This window comes from Artemia franciscana, chromosome 10 (genome assembly GCF_032884065.1).
Source record: "Artemia franciscana chromosome 10, ASM3288406v1, whole genome shotgun sequence".
In the NCBI taxonomy this organism is placed as follows: domain Eukaryota; kingdom Metazoa; phylum Arthropoda; class Branchiopoda; order Anostraca; family Artemiidae; genus Artemia; species Artemia franciscana.
In genome coordinates this window covers 46,613,055-46,635,532 of record NC_088872.1, presented here as the reverse complement: position 1 = coordinate 46,635,532, position 22,478 = coordinate 46,613,055, and the positions used below count along the sequence as shown (strand labels likewise).

The 22,478-nt window shown below is 33.6% G+C and overlaps 1 protein-coding gene across 3 annotated transcripts; it reads right to left on the bottom strand.

Annotated features, from left to right (window-relative positions):
- Positions 1-2,471: 2,471 nt before the first annotated feature.
- Positions 2,472-21,547, bottom strand: LOC136032269 (zinc finger protein 271-like). 3 transcript variants are annotated; one of them, XM_065712523.1, is made up of 4 exons: positions 20,497-20,566; positions 8,703-8,873; positions 6,263-6,433; positions 2,472-4,219 (listed from the first exon to the last, which is right to left on the bottom strand). In XM_065712523.1, the coding sequence occupies exons 2-4, from the start codon at positions 8,824-8,826 to the stop codon at positions 3,309-3,311; spliced, it is 1,206 nt and encodes a 401-aa protein (XP_065568595.1). In that variant the 5' UTR covers positions 8,827-8,873; positions 20,497-20,566; the 3' UTR covers positions 2,472-3,308. The 3 variants fall into 3 exon arrangements, 1 of the variants encoding a protein (XP_065568595.1); XR_010618697.1 differs by lacking the exons at positions 8,703-8,873; positions 20,497-20,566 and adding an exon at positions 21,518-21,547; XR_010618696.1 differs by lacking the exon at positions 8,703-8,873 and having other exon boundaries at positions 20,497-20,575.
- Positions 21,548-22,478: the final 931 nt, after the last annotated feature.

The window sequence follows — 22,478 nt, the reverse complement described above, 5'->3', positions numbered from 1 at the left end:
CAATTGAACAGCCTAAGCCATCAAATATGATAAGACTAATCCAGGCAGTTAAGGTAAGGGGTATTGAAGAAATACCTAAAGTAAGGATAAACGAAAATGAAGAACAAAAAAATGTACAATTAGAATACTTGCGTCAGCGAAAATTACACCGAGTCAAATACAAAAGTGAAGAACAAAGAAATATGCGGTTGAAAGATATGCCACAGCAAGGACAAAGCAATGTATAGTTAGAATATAAGCGGTAACACGAATTGCAAGCGATAGCGAGAATCAAAACGTGTCAAAAATGAAGTAAAAAAAAAAGAATTGTGAAACACAACGTTAGAAGAACAATGCCATCGAAATCCGGTGCAAAACCCAGCAGAAACCTAGAAAGATGCAAAAAACTAAGTAATTTTTAATTAGAAGTCATTGGGACTTGCCAATGACATCAAGAAGAGGCTCACTTTGTTTTCGGTTAGAAGACAAGCTATAACCAGAAACAATACATAGAATACCTATATGATAGCCCCCTCACCCTAGGAGTAATCGTATTGTTTACTCCTGGGAGTGTATTTTCTTGAAGTGCTCTCATAAATATGACTTCACTCACATGAATCTTTTTTTCTAAATTTGCAGTTGTAGTCACAGTAATTGTAGTGGCAGCAGAAGTAGTAATAACAGTAGAATGAACATGATACTTCATCGTAGTTAAGCATCACTCTAAACATACCCTAACAACCCTTAGTCGTTCTTGATATTTGGCTGATAACATCAATTTGCGCCTCTGGGTTCCGATAGCTTGTTTTGATTTAGTTAAACATTCCCGGAAGTTTCAACCTTGTACCCTTAGTCGTGGTAATATCCGTAACAGTGACGGTATTATCATCAAGTACATGCTGTTACTACTAATAACATAGCGACTTTTGTTTATTTTAACAATGCCCTCAACGTCCCTCAAAGTTTCAACTTAATGCTCTAAGTCATTGTTTCTTAAAGTTGGTTTTGCTAAGATCCCTCTAAAAAAAATTCCAGTCTAAAGCCCACGCTTTTGCTTTATTATAAAAAAGAGGGCATTAACAAAGGCAATGCTCAATTGCGTAGTGGTGAGTAGCAGTTATTATTTATTCTGACTTAAAAAACAAAAAAAAAACAAGCGTTACCAATATGAATCATAGACTGTTAAAATAAAAACATGACTCATTAATATCAGAAATATGTTTTTTTGATTATACAACGATACCAGCAATTTTTTTTTATCTTACAAAGTTATTTCAACGGGGAAGGATGTATTTGTTTGTGATTTTTCTTCATAGCAGTTTCAGCATCAACTTCAACTTTAGTACTTATTATTGCTATGAGTTTAATATTTCCAATTTGTTTCTGTACAAATTACATTTACATTTACATTTAATATTACATTACATTTAATATTACAATTACATTTACATTTAATATTTCCAATTTGTTTCTGTACAGTTTAAATGTATGCCATAACTGAAAATCCAGCCTCACATAGATATGAGCAAGGACAGAGGACTTTCATAGCTTCATCAAACAGGCAAGGATAATTGTCAGCAATTGAGAGACAGAATTTCCATAACTGTTTACAATTAAAACGATTTTTCAGTGACGCATCTTCTGATAGATCAATGAGTTCTTCAGTTGTTTTTTTGACTTGTCGTCTAGAATATATTCAGTTTTTCTTTCCACGTAAATTATAACTTCATTACACAATTCCAGTAATCGTTATTTGTTTGTATTCTTTGCAGGGCAAGATAAAGGTAAAGGCAGACAGGAAAATCTTTAGACGTACACCTATTGTACGCATTTTTGTCATAAGGGGTGAAGTGGAATCTCTTACTATCGATATTGGTGCCTGACAATGTTTGCACTTTGGATATTTATCGTTTAAATCCGTTTGGAGAATTGGGGATTTTTACAAACCTTCCGTATTTTTTAACTAACTTTAACAGTTATCCCTGGATGAAAGTTCAGAGATATACAGGCAAGGAAGGAATTGAGTCGGCATTGGCATTTTTAGTGCATCACACTAATTTACCCCCTGCAATCATGAACGCGCCCAAACGATAATTTTAAAGTTTTTCCCGTCTGAAGTACCTTTAATAGGATTTCTTGGTTTAATTTAATTTAAATACCCTGGAATAAATTCCAAATGAGGCCCAAACCAATTTAAAATGAACAGAAATTACTTCAACAAAGCAAGTGATGCTTAAAAAAAAAACAATTTCAAAAAACGACAATTTCACACGTAGGAAGAAATTCTGAAGCAAAATTGTCCGCAGGGGGAGGGGATTGTCCGTGTTGGAAAACTGGACCAGAAAGTTTGAAACAAAAGAGAATTCATTATGTGATTTTACTTTGAATATTTGAGCTGTCTTTTACCTAGCTTAACTGCTTTGAACTATGACGCTTACGTGAAATACAACATCTGAAATTAATCATATGAAGTTTTACCTAATTTCCACAACTTACAGAAAAAAAACCTGATATATTAGACCCATTGGTTCAAAATGAAATATAAATATTAAATAGGACTAAAATAGCTTGGGTTCTATCCGACAACAGTAAGTAGGTCAAATTCTTAAACTCTAAAGTTTCTTTGACATTCAAACCATCAGACAAATGTGTACACTTTCCCTCGTTCTTTCTTTCCTACACGTCACTAAAGGGTCTATAAGTATTATTTTTCTAATATCTGATGATCAGTAACAGGAACATAACTAAGGTAACAAGCTTCAGTCACAGTGGGTATTTTGTGATTTGAAATTCAAATTCCAAGAAGTTTTTTCACATATAAAAGACTTAGAGCTTTCTCCTGTATAGACGATTCCATCCCAACACAAATCTGAAGTAGTAGCAAACTTCTTTGTTTCTATAGCATGCTTGTTAAGGCTTGTCTCCAATATGTATTCTTTAATATCCAACCAAATGGGAACATTCTTTGATGCATATTCAAAGCTGTTATCTGGGCCATACTTTTAATACAAATAATACACTTGAAAGGTTTTTGAATTCTTTGATACAAATCTAAAGTTGGGGCCTGGAAAATTTTTTTATAAGATACTTAGGGGCTTATTCCTGGTGTGTATTCTTTGATGCAATATTAGATTTTCAGCACGGGAGAAGGCTTTGTCGCACTTAGCACAGTTGAAGGGTTTATACCCAGTATTGTATCAGATTAACGACCCTTCTTGACTACTAAGGTCCCTGCGTCGGCACTGCAGTGCATTTCTGCAGCATGATTCGATCTCTGGGTCCCGCATTACCAAGCTAAGGTCAAACCCACTGCGCCACCACAGGACATGTTAATACCCAGTATGTATTCTTTGATGTGTCTTTAAATGTGAAGACTGAGAAAATCTTTTATCACAAATAAGACACTTGAAAGGGTTCTCCCTAGTGTGTATTCTTTGATGCACATTTAGACTTTCAGCACGGGAAAAGGTTTTATCGCAAATAAGGCACTTGAAAGGTTTATACCCAGAATGTATTCTTTGATGTTTCTTTAAATGTGAAGACTGAGAAAATCTTTTATCACAAATAAGACACTTGAAAGGGTTCTCCCTAGTGTGTATTCTTTGATGCAGATTTAGACTTTCAGCACGGGAAAAGGTTTTATCGCAAATAAGGCACTTGAAAGGTTTATACCCAGAATGTATTCTTTGATGTTTCTTTAAATGTGAAGACTGAGAAAATCTTTTATCACAATTAAGACACATGAAAGGCTTATCCCCAGTGTGTATTCTTTGATGCACATTTAGACTTTCAGAACGGGAAAAGGTTATATCACAAATAAGACACTTGAAAGGCTTATTTCCACTGTGTATTCTATGATGCCTATTTATATTTCCAGCACAGGAAAAGGTTTTATCGCAAATAAGGCACTTGAAAGACTTATCCCCATTGTGTATTCTTTGCTGTCTCTTTAAAGTCTTGCACACAACGCGCTTGAAGGGTTTTTCACACAATTTCTCTATCGGTACAACAGGAATTCCTTTTTCAAGTTTAAGCTGCTTTACAGCATCTGAATAGTGTGCTGAAGTGTGAACTTTCTTTTCAGAATAAGGAGAGCGTTTATAATTACAGCCATAACTTGAATCACAAGGACTTTCCACTACGGTTGGGTAAAATGATCCAGCATCCAATTCTTCAATTATTTTAGAGGATTGCATTTCCGGTGACGCATTGTCGCAAAACAGCAGGAGAGCTGGGACATCTAAAGAAGAAGAAATATAAACTTGAAATATCAAAACATATTCGATGCAGAAAAGCAACAATTTATTTGTGATACTTTTCCAGGTTGTCAAGTTCGAAAACAAATCCTCCAATTTAGTTTTAGCCCTGTGTTTTGAGGAAGGAATGTTATTGATCGAGAGAGAATGGCCATTTAAGACTATGACATTGGAATGAAGAGCGTTACGGACGATATGGTTATATTTTTCAGTTATGTTTTTTTTCAACCTAAATGGTAGCTTGTATACATCACGATTACTAAAGATGCAGGTTTTTGTTTAAAAATGGTTCTATTTAATTCAGACTCAGAAGCGACACAACTGTTTAATATTACAACACGTCAAATGTTAAAAATAAACTTTTGAGTCTAAGTTAACACGTTATTAATGGGTTTTCAGCTAAATTTTCGCCCATAGCTACTTCAAATATAAAGGGTGGTTGCTCAGACTCAGGAGGGGGTCATTTCATTGGAAATTGGAATTTAAAGCTCTTTTTAAGAATGAAAACTGATGGAAAGAGAAATCTCCCTCCTATTATGCCCTTAAAAAAAATCATCAAAATTTTGAAATAGGCTGGTTTTTTTTATAGTTGAAACACCCAATAAATATGTCTCCAAGGATGAAAAGTCCCCGTAGGTCCTGAAACAAGAGCCACAAATAAAACCATTTAGCAAATATTTAAACAAAAGTAGTACATTGGAAAATGCGGGCTTGTGCAATATCTGGGGAGGGCAAGATATTAAGTTGAAGCTTTGTGGGAATGCCGAGGCGGATTTTAAACTAAATTAAAAAAGACATCATGTCCATTCAGATTGTAAAAAGGACGTATTAAAACGGTAAATTACCTGGAATGGCCGAATATTTGGATAAATATTTCAAGGAATGCAGCCAAAATTTTTCAGAGGGTAATAATATCCCCTGAACTATTGTGATGAATAGTTGGGTTTTTTTAAGGGGCAAGAATTATCAAAGTAATGAGAAAATTTTAACAAGTTTTTACAGAGGAGGGGAAATAGCTAAAATCCTCCGATCCCCACATAAAATTGAAGCTGTTTGAGTCTATAAATAATGACCAAATACAAAGTATAATATTGTGAATATGCACGCCAAATATACCAAGGTGAAAAAAAAATGCAACTAGTCCTCGCTTAGTAGTTTGAACATGTTTACTAAATCTGTATTTTTACACTTCAACAGCAAATACACTAATTCATTGCTATTCTCACTTACTCACTAATCCCAGCAGCTTGGGCGTTCAATTCTGACACAACGAGGGGAAACATTATTTTACACAAAGTTCTCTGGATTTTATATTCTATGAATTTTTTGGAGATTTTGCACAATCTACAACAATTTACTGCCTTATTGCAGTTTTTTGTACCCACTAAGAGCTTCGGCCCTCAGAGTTAAGCCTGGTGTAACCCAATCCCTTCATAATCTTGGACAGCTCAGACTTTTGCCATTCACACCCTTGGATGAAATTTAAAACAACCCTGAAGGCGAGAAATCCAATATCCAATCATCAGTTTAAAGAAAGATAAATTATCAAAAAACACAAAAATGTAGAATTAAGCCCAATTGAGGTATAAGGTATTTGCATTGAATAGATAACAAGATACACAACAGCGATATATTTATAATTAAAAACATAACTATAAATATCACTTATACTCGTAGCTGTCTGAAAAAGCAATAGAAGGTTTGGAGGCAAATCAGGCCAGGAGTGAGCAGAGTTTAAGAAGAGGTAATTAACACCTTCTAAAAAGAAGAATCTGCACCCCTGCTACAAGCGCTGGTTATCAGCACGATATTTTGCTTGCTTTGGTTCGATTTTAGTTTGGATTTTTGGTACTTGTATTGCCTATGTCCGTTCTTGGAGTTCCAATACACTTTGCGTATATTTTCAAGTTTCTAGCTTGACTATCTTAGCTTAATTTTCAATGTAAACAAGAATATGTACTCACACACAAACTCACTTGATTTTACATAAATAGATCCATAAAAAGTCTGAATATTTGGAAACATACCCTCGCTCTTAATAGTAGATAGGTCCAGTCCAACAGAGTCAAAATTAGGTTCGAGGTTTGTAGATGTACAGGATGAAATAACGGAAGCAACATCTCTGTGTTTAGGTGATGAAACAGGTTTTGTAATCTCCAAAAATAGTTTGTCTTCGTTTGGGAATATGTCTTCAAATTCTAAAAAAAAAAGTGTGGCAATAAATCATGTGAGCCGAAAACCAAGATTAAATCACCTGATCCTTTCAAACTGAACGAAAAATAAGAATAAAAAATCACGATTAAAAAATCTTCTAATGACATACTATCATGAAAATACGACGTCGAAAAATTTTCTATGAAGGTCTAATTCTTTTTCGCCAATATCAATTTTGTTCGTCTTAAGACTAAATCCTTGTATAAAATAACCGTCTATTTTTCTATGTTCAACTTTAATTTTTACAGCAAAATTGAACATATATCCAATTTAAAGGGATGTAAATTCCTTTTATAATACAAATAACTGTAGCTAATCATAGCATCTTATCTCAAAATTCTCAAATTCCCGCAGTCCCGTACAAAAATAGAGGTACCAAGTACTATTTAAAGCACCAAGGACACCAAAATAAACCACAGAATGGGCCATGACAACATACAGACGTACATACCAAGGACACTTACACATGCACTATACCTACCAAGGAGACCAAAAAGATGGGGAAAACACTCTTTCCCAATCTTATGTCTATTCATAACTGAAAACAAGGCTCGCTACGATTTTTGTGGGTCTTTACGCAGTTAGCAATTCACGCAAGTCATGTGCAAAGTCTCCACAGGGTTTCCAGTTATCCACACTGAACCGTAAAAAAACGATAAAAACAATATGATAGATTCGACATAGTTTTTTTCTCATAAAAAGACAATGAAGCTTCTGCCATACAGAATAATCTTTTTGACTTTTTATTATGCAGCGTCAAATGAACCAGAGGTAGGGAATGAAAAAGCAAAAAATATTTTGAGTAGCCTACTGCCATTTTATCTTTCCTAATCTAAAAAGACACATTTTATTTGTTATTTTTTTTGTAAAAAGGGGAAGCGAGAAAAAAAAAAACTTATAACACAAGTTACAAAATAACCTAAAACAAACCTTCTTCGAAACACTAACGCCATTAAGTCTAATGAGAAGTTAACCAAGAGCAAAAGAAATAAATTTAAACAATTAACGAAATGTATCACAGGAATTACAAACTACTTTTACAAACCTGTTAATGGATCAAATGTCACTTACTAAAAATCAGTATGGTTTAGGCAAGAAAAAAAATAGTTTGAACAGTTGAATATTGTCATTCCAAATTCATTGTCATGTGTCATTCTCACACTAAAAACAAACCTTCTTCGAAACACTAACGCCATTAAGTCTAATGAGAAGTTAACCAAGAGCAAAAGAAATAAATTTAAACAATTAACGAAATGTATCACAGGAATTACAAACTACTTTTACAAACCTGTTAATGGATCAAATGTCACTTACTAAAAATCAGTATGGTTTAGGCAAGAAAAAAAATAGTTTGAACAGTTGAATATTGTCATTCCAAATTCATTGTCATGTGTCATTCCCACACTAAAAACAAACCTTCTTCGAAACACTAACGCCATTAAGTCTAATGAGAAGTTAACCAAGAGCAAAAGAAATAAATTTAAACAATTAACGAAATGTATCACAGGAATTACAAACTACTTTTACAAACCTGTTAATGGATCAAATGTCACTTACTAAAAATCAGTATGGTTTAGGCAAGAAAAAAAATAGTTTGAACAGTTGAATATTGTCATTCCAAATTCATTGTCATGTGTCATTCCCACACTAAAAACATTTTTGCATTTCCTCACCTCTGGAAAATCAAACTGCTCACCCGTAATATCTAGCACATTTTATTAAAAGAAGATAGCATTTAATCCTCTAATCTCTTTAACCTTAAAAATATTATTAACATCCGTATAATAGGGGAAATAGACATTTTTATTTACACTTTTAACCCTCAATAGATGTTCAATGTAATAGTGATGATAAAAAGTGAAAAACACTTTTTGGTTATACACGTGTTCAGTGTATTAAGGTCACAGAGTGACTGCACCATTCCTCCATTATCACTTTAAACCATTTTACTAGCAAGTAACTTTTTAAGCTTAATACTATATCTATCTTGTAATTAACTAAAAGTGATGGTGAATTGACACCACTGAACAATTTTTTTTTTTTTTTAGCAAGCTTTAAAAATGCCAAGCAGGTTCATATTTGAAAACTTGACAATTGTTACCACCTATACAATATTGTTTTACCTAACTTTTGCATTTATATCTTAAAATTCAAGTAATTCATTAACTGTAAAAACAGATTCAAAGGCAAATACACACGTGGTTTTATATTTGTGAAGATATACATATGAGCTGAGGAGGTTTTATAACATACCTTCGTCCTTGATATTAGTTAAATCCGAATTAAAACAGTTTGATTTAGTTTCAAATTTCGCAGGAATACTTGGTACAATGACTGAAGTACTTCCGTCCTCCTTGGGAACTACAACAAGATTCATAATCCCCAACTGCTGGTAATTTTCATTTAAAAATATCCCTTCAGATTCTAAAAAAGTTGTAAATAAACTTTCATTGTGAACAAATACATGAGAGTAAATATGCAATTCTGCTAAAGCTAGAAGATATTCATAACCCACTGGTTAGGAGACTTTAGCCATGAATAAAATAGCGTCCAAAGAAATATATTCTACTAAGAATACTAAAATCTCCTATATAAACAAATTTTATTCAGCTTCTATTTTCTTTACATTATTCCCTACTTAAGCTCTGATTATGTTTTGTGTTTCTTTAGTTTGATTGGTTTGATGAAACAAATTTTATTCAGCTTCTATTTTCTATACTTATCAAAGAAATGGACCAAAATATAATACTTGAATTAATTATTACCTAATTATGCCCTGTTTAGGTAACTGGTTCGATGGTATTTCATTATTCACAGTAATTTCTATTCCTTTTCAACTTGACTTTCAACATAGGTTAATTTTGACTGTGTAACTTTAGTGTTTACTTTTATCAGATAAAAACAGCAACTGAAATAAAGATAGGGCTGCACATTTCATTACAACAGCAAACTTCATACATCTGAAAATCATTTTTCCAAACTCAGCTGGGCCAACAAATGTAACATCAGTAGTAAAAATATACAGTAAAATTTGGCTCTGTCTACAGACAAAATTTCTTCTAATCAGCTTTAGTAATTAATCAAAACTACAAACGCCAGCTGGAGGTGGGATTCATTATGATAATAAAAAGAATCCATATACCTACCATTACCACCAGGAATAGGGGTAACAAAAAAAAATCCCCCAATACCCAGCAAAACTCGAAGGTTCCCTACCAATGTCTGGGCCTGAGTCCACCAACAGACGGACTATGATAGTGCTATATTCTTAGTAATAGTTGAGCATCCTTTTGAACAGTAAAAACATTCCTTTCATTATGCTCAAGAAGTTTAAACTTGACATGATAAGCCATTAGAAAAATATTGCTGATGCGCAATTTAACATTACTCTTTACTTTTACCAGAGAAAAAAACAGCAACTGGAATAAAGACAGGGCTGCACACTTCATTACAATTACAAACTTCATATATCTGAAAAGCATTTTTCCAAACTAAGTCAGGCCAATAAATGTAAGATCCAAAGTAAACATACAAAATCCAGTAAAATATTGGATCTGCCTAAAAACAGAATGTCTCCTAACGAGCTTCAGTAATTAATCAAACCTTTAAGCACCAGATGGGAGGCAGAACTCACCATGATAAGACAGATTCCAAATATCTCCCATTCTCCCAAGGAATAGGGGTAACAAAAGAATCCTCCAGCACCTTACAAAACCATCCAGTTCCCCACCAATGTTTAGACCTGAGTTCCCCACCAATGTTTAGACCTGAGTCCACTAACAGATAAAATCATTTTTAGCTTTCTCATTTTGGGAGAAACTAGAAACATTAAACTCCTTTACTAATTTATCTCAACGAATAGAACAAAGGACAAAATACTATATTAGACAAAGTTCTTAGAACTATTAGTTGACTTTCTTAAACAAGAGTTGATCCGAAAGGTCCATTGTTTCAAAGTCAACTTGTGCTTTCACTTGGCTCTCTAAGATAATTTACATCTCCAGGTAATCCTCTATCAAAATTCTAGGTTCTTTGTCCTAAAAAACAAGAATCAGTAACAACAGATGCAAATTTCTTATTCAAAACAAACAAGAGTTGAGAGCTCAAATGGCACTTGTGACGAGGTCGGAAGAACCAAGAGCCAAGAGCTCATATGGTATGAGCTCTAGCAAAATTCTAAGAATCAATAGATTGCTTTAAAAGGAAAATCAGAGGCTTAATGCCGGTCGGGATTTAAAATAAGAGCTCTAAGTCACGAGCTCCTTCTAAATATCAAAATTCATTAAGATCCGATCACCCACTCGTAAGTTAAAAATACCTCAATTATTCTAATTTTTCCTCTCCCTTCAGCCCCCCAGATAGTCGAATCGAGGAAAACGACTTTATCAAGTCAATTTGTGCTGCTCCCTGACACGCCTACCAATTTTCATAGTTCTAGCACGTCCAGAAGCACCAAACTCGCCAAAGCACTGAACCCCACCTCCTAACTCCCCCAAGAGAGAGCCGATCCAGTCCGGTTACGTCAATCACGTATCTACGACATTTATAAGCGTTTTCCAAGATTTCCGGTTCCCCTCTCCAACTCCCCCAATGTCAACAGATCTGGTCGGGATTTGAAATAAGAGCTCTGAGACATGAGTTCCTTCTAAATATCAAATTTCATTAAGATCCAGTCACCCGTTTTAAAGTTAAAAATACCTCAATTGTTCCAATATTTCCAAATTAACAACCCCCAGCTCCCCCAAAGAGAACGGATCCTTATCAATTATGTCAATCTCGTATCTATAATTTTTGCTTATTCTTCCCATCAAGTTTCATCCCGATCTCTCCACTCTAAGCGTTTTCCAAGATTTCCGGGTTTCCAAGATTCCTGTTTCCACCCTCCAACCCTGTATCTCCCGGATCCGATTCGAATTGAAAATGGAACATGTGAGACATAAGATTCTTCTATATATCAAGTTTCATTAAGATCCGATCACTCATTCGTAAGATACCTCGATTTTCACGTTTTCCAAGAATTCCGGTTTCCCCCTCCAACTCCCTTCAATGTCACCGGATCTGGTCGGGATTTAAAAAGAGAGTTCTAAAGCACAAGATCCTTTTATATATCAAATTTCATTAAGATCTGATCAACCGTTTGTAAGTTCCAAATACTTTATTTTTTCTAATTTTTCCGAATTACTCCCCCCCCCCCCAACTCCACCAAAGAGAGCGGATCCGGTCCGGTTATGTCAGTCGCCTATCTTGAACTTGTGATTATTCTTTCCACCAAGTCTCCTCCTGATCTCTCCACTTTAAGAGTTTTCAAGGATTTCCAGTCCCCCCCCCCTAAGGACACTGGATCCGGTTGGTATTTAAAATAAGAAATCTGAGTTTCGAGGTCCTTCTCAATATGAAATTTCGTTAAGATACGATTACTCTTTCGTAAGTTAAAAATGCCTCATTTTTTCTCAATTTTTTAGAATTAACCACACCCCCACCCCTCAAAGAGAGCAGATCCGTTCCGGTTATGTCAATCCGTATCTAGTACTTGTGCTTATTTTCCTACCAATTTTCATCCCAATCCCTCCACTCTGTGCGTTTCCCAAGATTTTTGGTTCCGCCCTCCCCCCCCCCGATTTCCCCTTCACCGGATCCGGTCAGGATTTGAAATAAGAGCTCTGAGACATGATATCCTTCCAAACATCAAATTTCATAAAGATCCGATCACTCCTTTGCAAGTAAAAAATACCTCATTTTTCTAATTTTTCAGAACTAACACTACCCCCCCAACTCCCCCAAAGAGAGCGGATCCGTTCCAGTTATGTCAATCACACCTACGACTTATGATTATTTTTCCCATCAAGTTTCATCCCGATCCCTCCACTCTAAACGTTTTCTAAAATTTTAGACCTCCCCCCTAACTCCCTCCAATGTCACCAGATCCAGTCGGGATTTAAAACAAGAGCTCTGAGACACGATGTCCTTCCAAACATCAAATTTCATTTAGATTCAATCACTCCTTCGCAAGTTAAAAATGCCTAATTTTTTCTAATTTATCATTATTAACCCTCCCCCCCCAACTCCCCCAAAGAGAGCAGATCCGTTCCGGTTATGTCAATCACGTATCTAGGACTTGTGCTTTTTTTCCCACCAAGTTTCATCCCATCCCTCCACTCTAAGCGTTTTCCAAGATTTTAGGTTTCCCCCTCAATCCCCCCCCCCAATGTCACCGGATCTAGTCAGGATTTAAAGGAAGAGCTGTGAGACCCAATATCCTTCTAAACTTCAAATTTCATTAAGATCCAATCACTCCTTCATAAGTTAAAAATACCTCATTTTTTCTAATTTTCAGAATTACCCCCACCCCCCCAAATCTCCCAAACAGAGCAGATCCGTTGCGGTTATGTCAATCACGTATCTAAGACTTATATTTATTTTTCCCACCCAAGTTTCATCCCGATCCCTCCACTGTAAGTGTTTTCCAAGATTTTTGGTTCCCCTCTCCAAATCCCCCCAATGTCACTTGATCTGGTCAGGATTTAAAATAAGAGCTCCGAGACACGATATCTTTCCAAAATCAAATTTCATTAAGATCCCATTACCCATTCGTAAGTTAAAAATACTTCATTTTTTCTATTTTTTCGAATTAACGGGCCCCCCACTCCTCCCCCAGATGTCAAATCGGGAAAACGACTATTTCTAATTTAATCTGGTCCGATCCCTGATACGCCTGCCAAATTTCATCGTCCTAGCTTACCTGGAAATGCCTAAAGTAGCAAAACTGGGACAGACCAACAGAATTTGTGATTGCTATATGTCACTTGGTTAATACCAAGTGCCATAACAAAATGAGTCAGTTTGACAACAGATTATCTTAATCAACAAACTCTAAATTGTGCAATCATGATATAAAGATAAACTAAAAGAAAAAAAATTCCTTTTTTTTATTTTAAGGTCAACATTTCTCAACAATGCTTATAATGACTTCTGTAATATTTAAATTTGAACCGAATGACAATATGATATAATTTAAGCCTATTCCGTCTAATTTCTGGTCCATGTTTAACCAGCAATTTGCTTCTATTCCAAATATGCCCTTTATTAATATTTCCACATCAATGACATTATTTGTAATATAGCTATTGAAACTATCTTCTTTTATAGATTGCTTGAGTTTCCTTTTCAATACGGTATGCGAGTCAGAAGAATCTCACGTTGTGTCCCAAGCTGCTATTTTAGAACAAGGATTCAACCCTATACCAACCAACAATAGATGGGTCCGAGTCAAATTCAAAAACAGCTTAGACAATATCTTCAAATTTTTGAAAGTAAGCATTTTGTGGCCCAATTTAGACACCAGATACAGTTAGATGCTCATATTAGTAAATTATATGCAGAAATTCTAAAGGATAGAAGCAAATCGCGAAATAAATTATAATATTTGGATTTAGGAGAAGGTATTCAACCCTATATAGGAGATAATTGCCATTATCAATAACAAGTTAATGAAACCTAATACTTTCCAAGCCATTATTTCTTATTATAGAAGCAGTGAATGGGAATTTGAAGTGTATCTATCATTCAATGGACCCAAGACTATTTGTTCACTTACCCTGATGGGGCCAGACAAAGTCCTATGCTATAAAGAAAACCACAAGAAATAAATATAAAAATGACATTTTCACTTGATAATTATTTTTCTGTACATCAAACCTTCGTATTTACGTCGATGTTAATCTGCATTTTAGAACTGTTTCGAAATAACATGATAGCTATCTTTTCTATGGCCTTGTAAAAACCACACAGGTTAGACCCTTACCAGTTTCCAGGAATAAGCTGAGATCGGCGGCATAGGGAAAAAAACAAAACAAAAAAGATGGGACAAAACCAAAGTGTTGCTCTCGCAACACAATAACAAAAGCACAGGAGCATTTGATTCTTCAATTTGTACTTTTTCCAATTATAATGATAGATATGATTTGAATGATTAATTTCATTAATTTATTGAATGATTAAATTTAATCAAATTTAATTAATTAAATTAAATTTAATTAATTAAATTTAATTTAATTAAATTTAATTAAATTAAATTTAATTAAATTAATTAAATTAAATTGAATGATTAAATTTAATTAAAAATTAAATTTTTTCATTGAATGATTAAATTTAATTAAAAATTAAATTTTTTCATTGAATGATTAAATTTAATTTCATTAACACATCTGGCATTATTCATAGAAACTGAGACACATTGCCTCAGTTCAATCAAATCAAATCTTACTACCCTTTGTTATCTATATTCTTTTTTAGAAGAGATCAAAGAAAAGACTGTAATCAATAATGCTTATTCCACTGTTCTCATTGTTTTGCAATTATGTGATGCTATACTAAAGACATGGTTAAGATTAAAAACAATGATTCAAACAATTGCAAACGAGAGAAAAGCATATGGTAACAGTCTTGTATATACTCTCTTCTAAAGAAATATAATACAATAACAAGAATGGGCCATTTGATTCCCAAATCAACTCTCTTTCCAAACGTAATGGTTATTATTTTACTAACATTACTGAAGAGCAGCCCAAACCCCCTAGTGGGTCCAGATATAGCCCTAGGTTAGCCTGCAAACAAAACTACAAGACAACATTATAATAGTAAAATTATTTAATTTACTTTATGCATATATTGTTTCTTTTAATTAGATTATCTTGTATCTTTCTAGCTTTATCCAAGTTTTTGAATAGAATATTACCTACAGTACAAAAATGACAGTTGGCAATTTTAAATGATTATTTTGATTAAAATGTATCTTTCAAAAACATGTACATAAGGTTCCTGATTTTGGTAACATTCTTGATTGCTGGCCCCATAGAAGAAAAAAAGTTCATTAAATAGAATAAATCACAGTTCATTCTTTATCTTATATTTTTCGGAATACTGTGTTTACATTTCTGACAATGCACTCCAAGCAGGGAAAACACACACACAAAAAATGGAATTCTTACTTTATAATAAGCAGCATGATTCTATCAATAAGATTGTAATGTTTCTCTCCATTGTTAACCACATATTTAAAACATTTGTAACTTATCTTAATTTATTGTGCTGGGAGGTATGATAGGTACAGGGGGCTTCATGCAATTGATAGACCAACAAACATTTTTGCAAAAAAAAATCCAAACCAACATAGAACCATAATGTTTAGAACTGTTAAGGCTAATCACAAAATTAGTGAGGAAATTTGGGAAAATTCAAGATGAAAAGCTATTGCCTATCTTGGAAAGTAGTTGTCAATACAATGAATTGAGGGAATTGGCTTCTTCTTCCAAAACATTGTCTATTTCTGTGCTGGCAGCTTTTCTTTCTTTCTATTACCATCATTTTCTGATTCAATTATAGATTATTTTTCCTTTTTGATACTTTTTTTTCAGCACACTATGTTCTTGAAAACAATGTAAACAGTCTCCAAAAAAGGCTCCTTTGACCAGGAAAGAACAGGAGAATTATTTATCCAGCTTTCTTGGCAGATAAACTTTCAAGACATTCAAATATGCCAAATGGGTAGACTTTGTACAAGAAAGAATCTCCAAGGGGATGGGACACTATTCAACTATCCTTCAGAACCACTTCAGTGCATCTTTGAGTGATTTGACATTGAAATCTAGCATTAATGTCTGATCCTGGTTCTCAAAAGGATCTAGAAAATTCATGTGTCCATTTATCTTAATCCAGGCTTTGGCCAAAGTCACACACATGGGCAAAGTGACCCCATTTTACAGTATGTAAATAGGAGAAACAATGATTGCACCTGAACATGTGAACAGATTATACAGAATATTTATGCTGATAAACATACTTTTTTATATACAAACTGCTTGTCATACTGTTCAATCGTTTTTTTTTTGGCTGGATCTCTTCCAAGCAAATGGAAAGAAGCTCCTGTGAAGCCACTATACAAGTCTGGTAGACATGATTCTTTTCAAAATTACAGACCAATTTCAATTACTTTAATATTTTGCAGAATAATAGAAAAAATCTTAGTTAATTGTATACAGTCACACTATGAAGAAAATGGGCTATGGTCAGAGGCTCAACATGCATACAGGCAGAAGCATTAATGTAGTATGCAACTTTTGGGGGTCATAAAAGACTTCCAAGGTCTTGCTGACAAAGGTGAACCAATTTATTGCATATATTTTGATTTTTCTAAGGCCTTCAACAAAATATGCCACTCCAAGCTGCTTCAAAAACTCCAAAATCTAGGTGAGCATACATGCAGGTGGATTGAAAGTTTCATGATTGGTAGAAGTCAAGCTGTTGTTGTTCATCAGGCAAAATCCTCAAGTACATTAGTTAGTAGCAGGGTTCCACAGGGTAGTTGCTTAGGTCCAATTTTATTCTCCATGTATATACATAATATACCATCAGTTATAAGAAATTCTAGTTAAAACTTTTGCTGATGATGTGAAGTTGAATATGAAAGTTGGCTCAGTACAAGAGGAAAAACTACTCCAGGAGGATATAGGAAATTTAAGCGAATGGAGCAGGGTAAACTACATGGTTTTAAACACTTGAAAGTGTGCTGTCATACACCATCTCCATAGAAAGTCAACTGGAAATTTGCATCCTCACTATTTGATTGAAAGTACCAAGGTACAAGAGGTGAGGACTATCTGCAATCTTGGCATAGTATTTGATCCATTAATAAAGTTTAATGAGCATACAAGGATTGTCTTGGGTAGAGCATCTTTTACATTGTCTAGAATTAAAAGAGTATTTTTGAAATTTAATGTGAATTTTTTTTAAATGATACAAGTCAAAGGTTTGCCCTATGCTTGAATTTTGCTCTCCAGTATGTTACCCTATAAATAAAGATGATAGGGAGAAAATTGAATTGGTACAAAGATCTGCTACAAAGCTAATTCCCTACCTCAGGCATTTGTTGTATTCAAAACACTTAGAGGCATTAGGATTGCCAAGTCTTCACTTTTGTTGGAAGCACTCTGATCTTTTCAGTGTCCATAGTACTGTAAATTTTGATTCAGAAAATTTCTTTCAAAGAAGCCATTATACAGAAACCAAGCAAAACACATTGAAATATTCCCCCTTGCACCAAAATGAAAAAAAAATTGTTATGATGAATTGTAAAAATAAAAATAAAAATTTGTTGAAAAAAATTGTAAATTTTGATTCAGAAAATTTCTTTCAAAGAAGCCATTATACAGAAACCAAGCAAAACACATTGAAATATTCCCCCTTGTACCGAAATGAAAAAAAAAGTTGTAAAAAAAAGGAAAAGAAAATTGTTATGATGAATTGTAAAAATGAAAAAAAAATTTGTTGAAAAAAAATTGTAAATTTGGATTCAGAAAATTTCTTTCAAAGAAGCCATTATACAGAAACCAAGCAAAATACATTGAAATATTCCCCCTTGCACCAAAATGAAAAAAAGTTGTAAAAAAAAAATGAAAAAAATTGTTATGATGAATTGTAAAAATGAAAAAAAAATTGTGGAAAAAAAATGAAAAAAAAAATGTAAATTTTGATTCAGAAAATTTCTTTCAAAGAAGCCATTATACAGAAACCAAGCAAAACACATTGAAATATTCCCTCTTGCACCAAACTGAAAAAAAAAGTTGTAAAAAAAAAAATTTTTATGATGAATTGTAAAAATGAAAAAAAAATTTGTTGAAAAAAAAAGAAAAAAATTGTAAATTTGGATTTAGAAAATTTCTTTCAAAGAAGCCATTAAACAGAAACCAAGCAAAAACACATTGAAATATTCCCCCTTGCACCACAATGAAAAAAAATAGTTATGATGAATTGTAAAAATGAAAACAATTTTTTCTTGAAAAAAAAATTGTAAATTTGGATTTAGAAAATTTCTTTCAAAGAAGCCATTATACAGAAACCAAGCAAAACACATTGAAATTTTCCCCCTTGCACCAAAATGAAAAAAAAAAAGTTGTAAAAAAAAAGAATAAAAATTGTTATGATGAATTGTAAAAATGAAAAAAAATTGTAAATTTGGATTTAAAGAATTTCTTTCAAAGAAGCCATTATACAGAAACCAAGCAAAACACATTGAAATTTTCTCCCTTGCACCAAAATGAAAAAAAAAAGGTGAGATGTTTTTTTGTAAATAGAACAATAAAACATTGGAACTCAATGCCTGATAGTTGTATCACTGCTTATACCATTCCTGGTTTTAAGAATGAGTTAGTAAACACCTCTTTTTACAGTGATGTATATTCTCAACATTAGTTTACCATTGATTTTGTTAAATATTCTAGCATTTGCCAATTTTAGATTTTGTTTTGTATGTTATACTAACAAGCTTTTACCTTACAAGCTATTGGATGAATAAATAAATAAAGCCCCTGATATTGATGGTGTTTCAAATGTTGTCATACATGAATTGTCTTTTGGCAATTCTTCTTGCTTCTCTTTTTAATCTTTATTTAGATTCAGGTAAACACCCTATTACATGGAAAAAGGCAGTGATGAAACTTCTTCATAAGGGTGGGCCAGAATCAGATTTCAGTAATTATAAACTAATTTCAAACACTTTAATTTTTTCTAAAATTATGGAAAAAAGTAATTGTTGTAAAAGTCCAAAATTATTTTGAAAAAAAATAATGCATTGCATATAGCACAACATGTTTTTAGGAAGAAAGGTCTTGTAATACTCAGCTAATGGAGGTAATTAATAATTTTCAAATTACAGCTGACTTAGGTCAAAAGTTTGATTTTGTTTATGTTGACTTTTGTAAGGCATTTGACAAGGTATCAATACCACTACTGTTGAAAAAATGCCAAAAGTATAGGATTGGATAGAGAAATACTGGGTATATCTATTGTGTATGCCAAATGCTGGATTCTGAGACCCAATAAAATATTGATGATTTGAGTGAAGCTCAGAAATCAACCAATTATAATTCACCTGTAGTGAAGTAGGTGAGGCTTTGGGTAACAAAAGCTATCCAGTGTTTGGCATAGGGTATCCAGCTTTATGCACAGGCTATGTCAAATGCTAGATATACCCAGAGTTTGGCATAGGGTAATAAAAAATTAGGGATTTGTGGTTGACTGGAATACTCCCAAAACATAATTTATTTGGGGCTATCTAAGAAAAGAAAAATCAAAAGTAATGTCCTTTTATTACCATGTAAGTATAATTCCTTCAATGTATTTTTAGACTGCAGTAGGCCTACAGAGTTTAAGTGTTCCACATTTTTAATCAACCCTTTGATATTGTTGTTGCATAACAGTGGACTCCCCAATACCAAAGAAAGGTTATCATAGGCCTATCTTTTATAATCATATCCAATGCAAAAATAACATAACTCTTCAATTTAGTGAACATAAAAGGGTCAAGGTTTTCAAATTACACCCAACAAGTTCACTGGCAGAAAAAAAAAATCCAAATCTTGCTTCAGTCTGAGTTCACTACAAATCATGCTTGAGACTTTGAGAGTGCCAATGAATACCTCAGATAAACTAGAATTGACGTCTGGTTTTGACCCTGAGTTTCCAGCAAAAATCCTGATTTGCCTACCCTATGTACTATTCCTACTGCTATGTTAAGTATATGGTATGACCCCTTCCACAAGATCATACATAACAAAGTGGGACTTCATAAAAGTTAGAAGGGAATATCTTAATTATCAAGAAAAAAAAATCTAGAGACAAAGGAACTATTCAGATTAAAAAGAAGTGCCTACATCAAGGCTTTGTGCTTTGCATTTGATTTTTTGTAACTTATCCAGTCATAAACAAACTGTCATTTTAAGATATTGCAACCCAACAATATTGAGGCACCACAATATTATGCTCATATATTGTTGTGGCATCATGTCATGTTTCAAGGAAATGGTATAATCTGATTGAAAAAAAGATTTACAGTTGAGATTCTCATTCCAAGAAATTTTTCTAGACAACCCATGGCTCCCCAAATTTGAGCCTAGAGGATTTTCCTACGACTAAGCCTATTGCTCTTCCATGCGCGGATTATTAGCTCCAGTGCCTCTTGGCATGAAGTCCATGTATTTTGTTGTATGCATACCTTGCTCAATTATCTAGGTTCAGTGGCTTCCAACTATCAATGTCACGTTATTTTTAGTTTTGAATTTGTGTCGTCCTACATAATTTGTGATAACGAATAGATGGCTGTAGTGCTTCGGGCTACATTATGACCACAAGAGGCCAGCAAGAGGCACTTAAAAAAATTGTAAAGGAACATTTAAAGATCTAGAAAAAACCTGATTTAAGGATCTGAAAAAACAAAAAAATTACAATTTCTTTCACTTGCTACGTTTTGACATCAAATCCAATCTTATTGTACCACATTGCACCACATTCTGTAAAATGTGCCAGGAAAGTTGTGATGAAATTTTGTGACTGAAAATGGTTTTGACTTTTTCTGTCATTTTTCTTAATGGGCAGGACAGATGCTGCCTTTTCGGCTTAAATTCTTGCTTTTTACTCTGAGGTTTGACTTTTTGTCCAAATTCTTTAGAAATTATTGAAACACAAGGGCCATTGAATTGGAAAAAGAAGGTTTATTAAAGCACTAAAACCATGAGCTTAATGCTAAAGCAATGGATTGGGAGAGGAAAATTCCCCCTTATATACAGAATAATTTCACTTTTTTAATGCACTAAAATTAAACATTCCTTTAAGCTGAAAAATCAACTGCATTTGTTTATTAGCACTTCATGAAACGTTATAACTATTTCACCAAAGCAAGTGATACTTGAAATAGAAATATTTTCAAAAAGACTCCAATTTTACACATAGGAACAAATTTCCCAAGGAAATCGTCCGCAGGGCTTTGGGGACTCTTTAGAGTTTAATTGAGGGATTTCCTGTGGGATAAAGTTTCCATTTGAGTGGGGATTTCAGGGAAAAGGTTTCTACAAAAAGAGAGCTTTGTGGCACGATTTGAAAAACGATAAGAAATTAAATGAAAAACAAGTCAAGCAATTACTCGTAGAGTGGGAGGGTTTTCATGAAACAGGGAGGCAGATTTCCTGACCTTATCTAACAAATGATGAAATATTCAATAGAACAATAAATTTTTTTACCGGAAAGTAAGGAGCAATGTTTCAACTTGACAAATAGAAATTATCCATATGCGAGGGAAAGGAGGAGGTTCACATAGGTAATATCTCGCTTTTTACGCTAAATTTTTCTTTCTGTCCCAATTATTTAAGGACGACTCCTGGAAAACAAAGATCGTTTAATTACAATAATAAGTTTATTTAAAGTACTAAAAAACCGATGCGTGAAAAGCAAAATACCGAAGAGGGGGTAAGCCCATCGTAAATGGGATAACCTCTGTTTGCTTAAAAATTCTGTGTTGTTCCTTTCTTTGTGTTGAAAAAAGCTTGTTTTTTTTATGATCAAATCATATATCTAAGAGAGAACGGGATTGAAATTTCGGAAAAAAAATATACCTCTCGTACTTTTACATTTGAAGAGATGATATGCTAGATGGTAATACTGTAGAGTTACAGACAAAAAAAGACATTAATTAGCAGTAGGGCCTATAATTCCATCCCTTGACATTTGTCTTACATACAACTTTTTAACCTGTGCAGCTGTCTTAGCATATTAATGGTAATATCTGATGCTTGACTATCTTTGCTTGTTTTTAAAACACTCCAAGTGATGGCTTACCAATTGAAAGCATCATTTTTTTCAAATGTTACTTATTACAAGTGCAGAATAATTATTCTGAGAATAAGTTATTCCTTCCTTTCTCTTAAAATTTTGAAAAATTAGAACATGCAAGGATATAGGAATTGTACCTCCACGGTGCTTTTATGTGCCAGGCAATATCATCAATAGTTGAATGAAAACAGGGAAATTTTTACATCCAGGGCACGCACCCAGGGACGTATTTTTGACATTAAGTGCAATATTCTCACAATCTTGCTCTAAATTAAAATGATTGTTTTGGTGGAATATAAAATAACTTTGACTGTTTTGCTACAAAGAGAGCAAATAATCCAACACACTCAGCGAATTTTCAACTTTGATTTG

What these genes read in the sequence shown, in the direction of transcription:
- LOC136032269 (XM_065712523.1), bottom strand. Translation starts at nt 8,826, where the DNA reads ATGAATCTTGTTGTAGTTCCCAAGGAGGACGGAAGTACTTCAGTCATT. An exon ending in AACTAATATCAAGGACGAAG is followed by an intron (nt 6,434 to 8,702) that starts GTATGTTATAAA and finishes TTTTTTTTTTAG; the next exon opens with AATTTGAAGACATATTCCCA. An exon ending in ATCTACTATTAAGAGCGAGG is followed by an intron (nt 4,220 to 6,262) that starts GTATGTTTCCAA and finishes CTTCTTCTTTAG; the next exon opens with ATGTCCCAGCTCTCCTGCTG.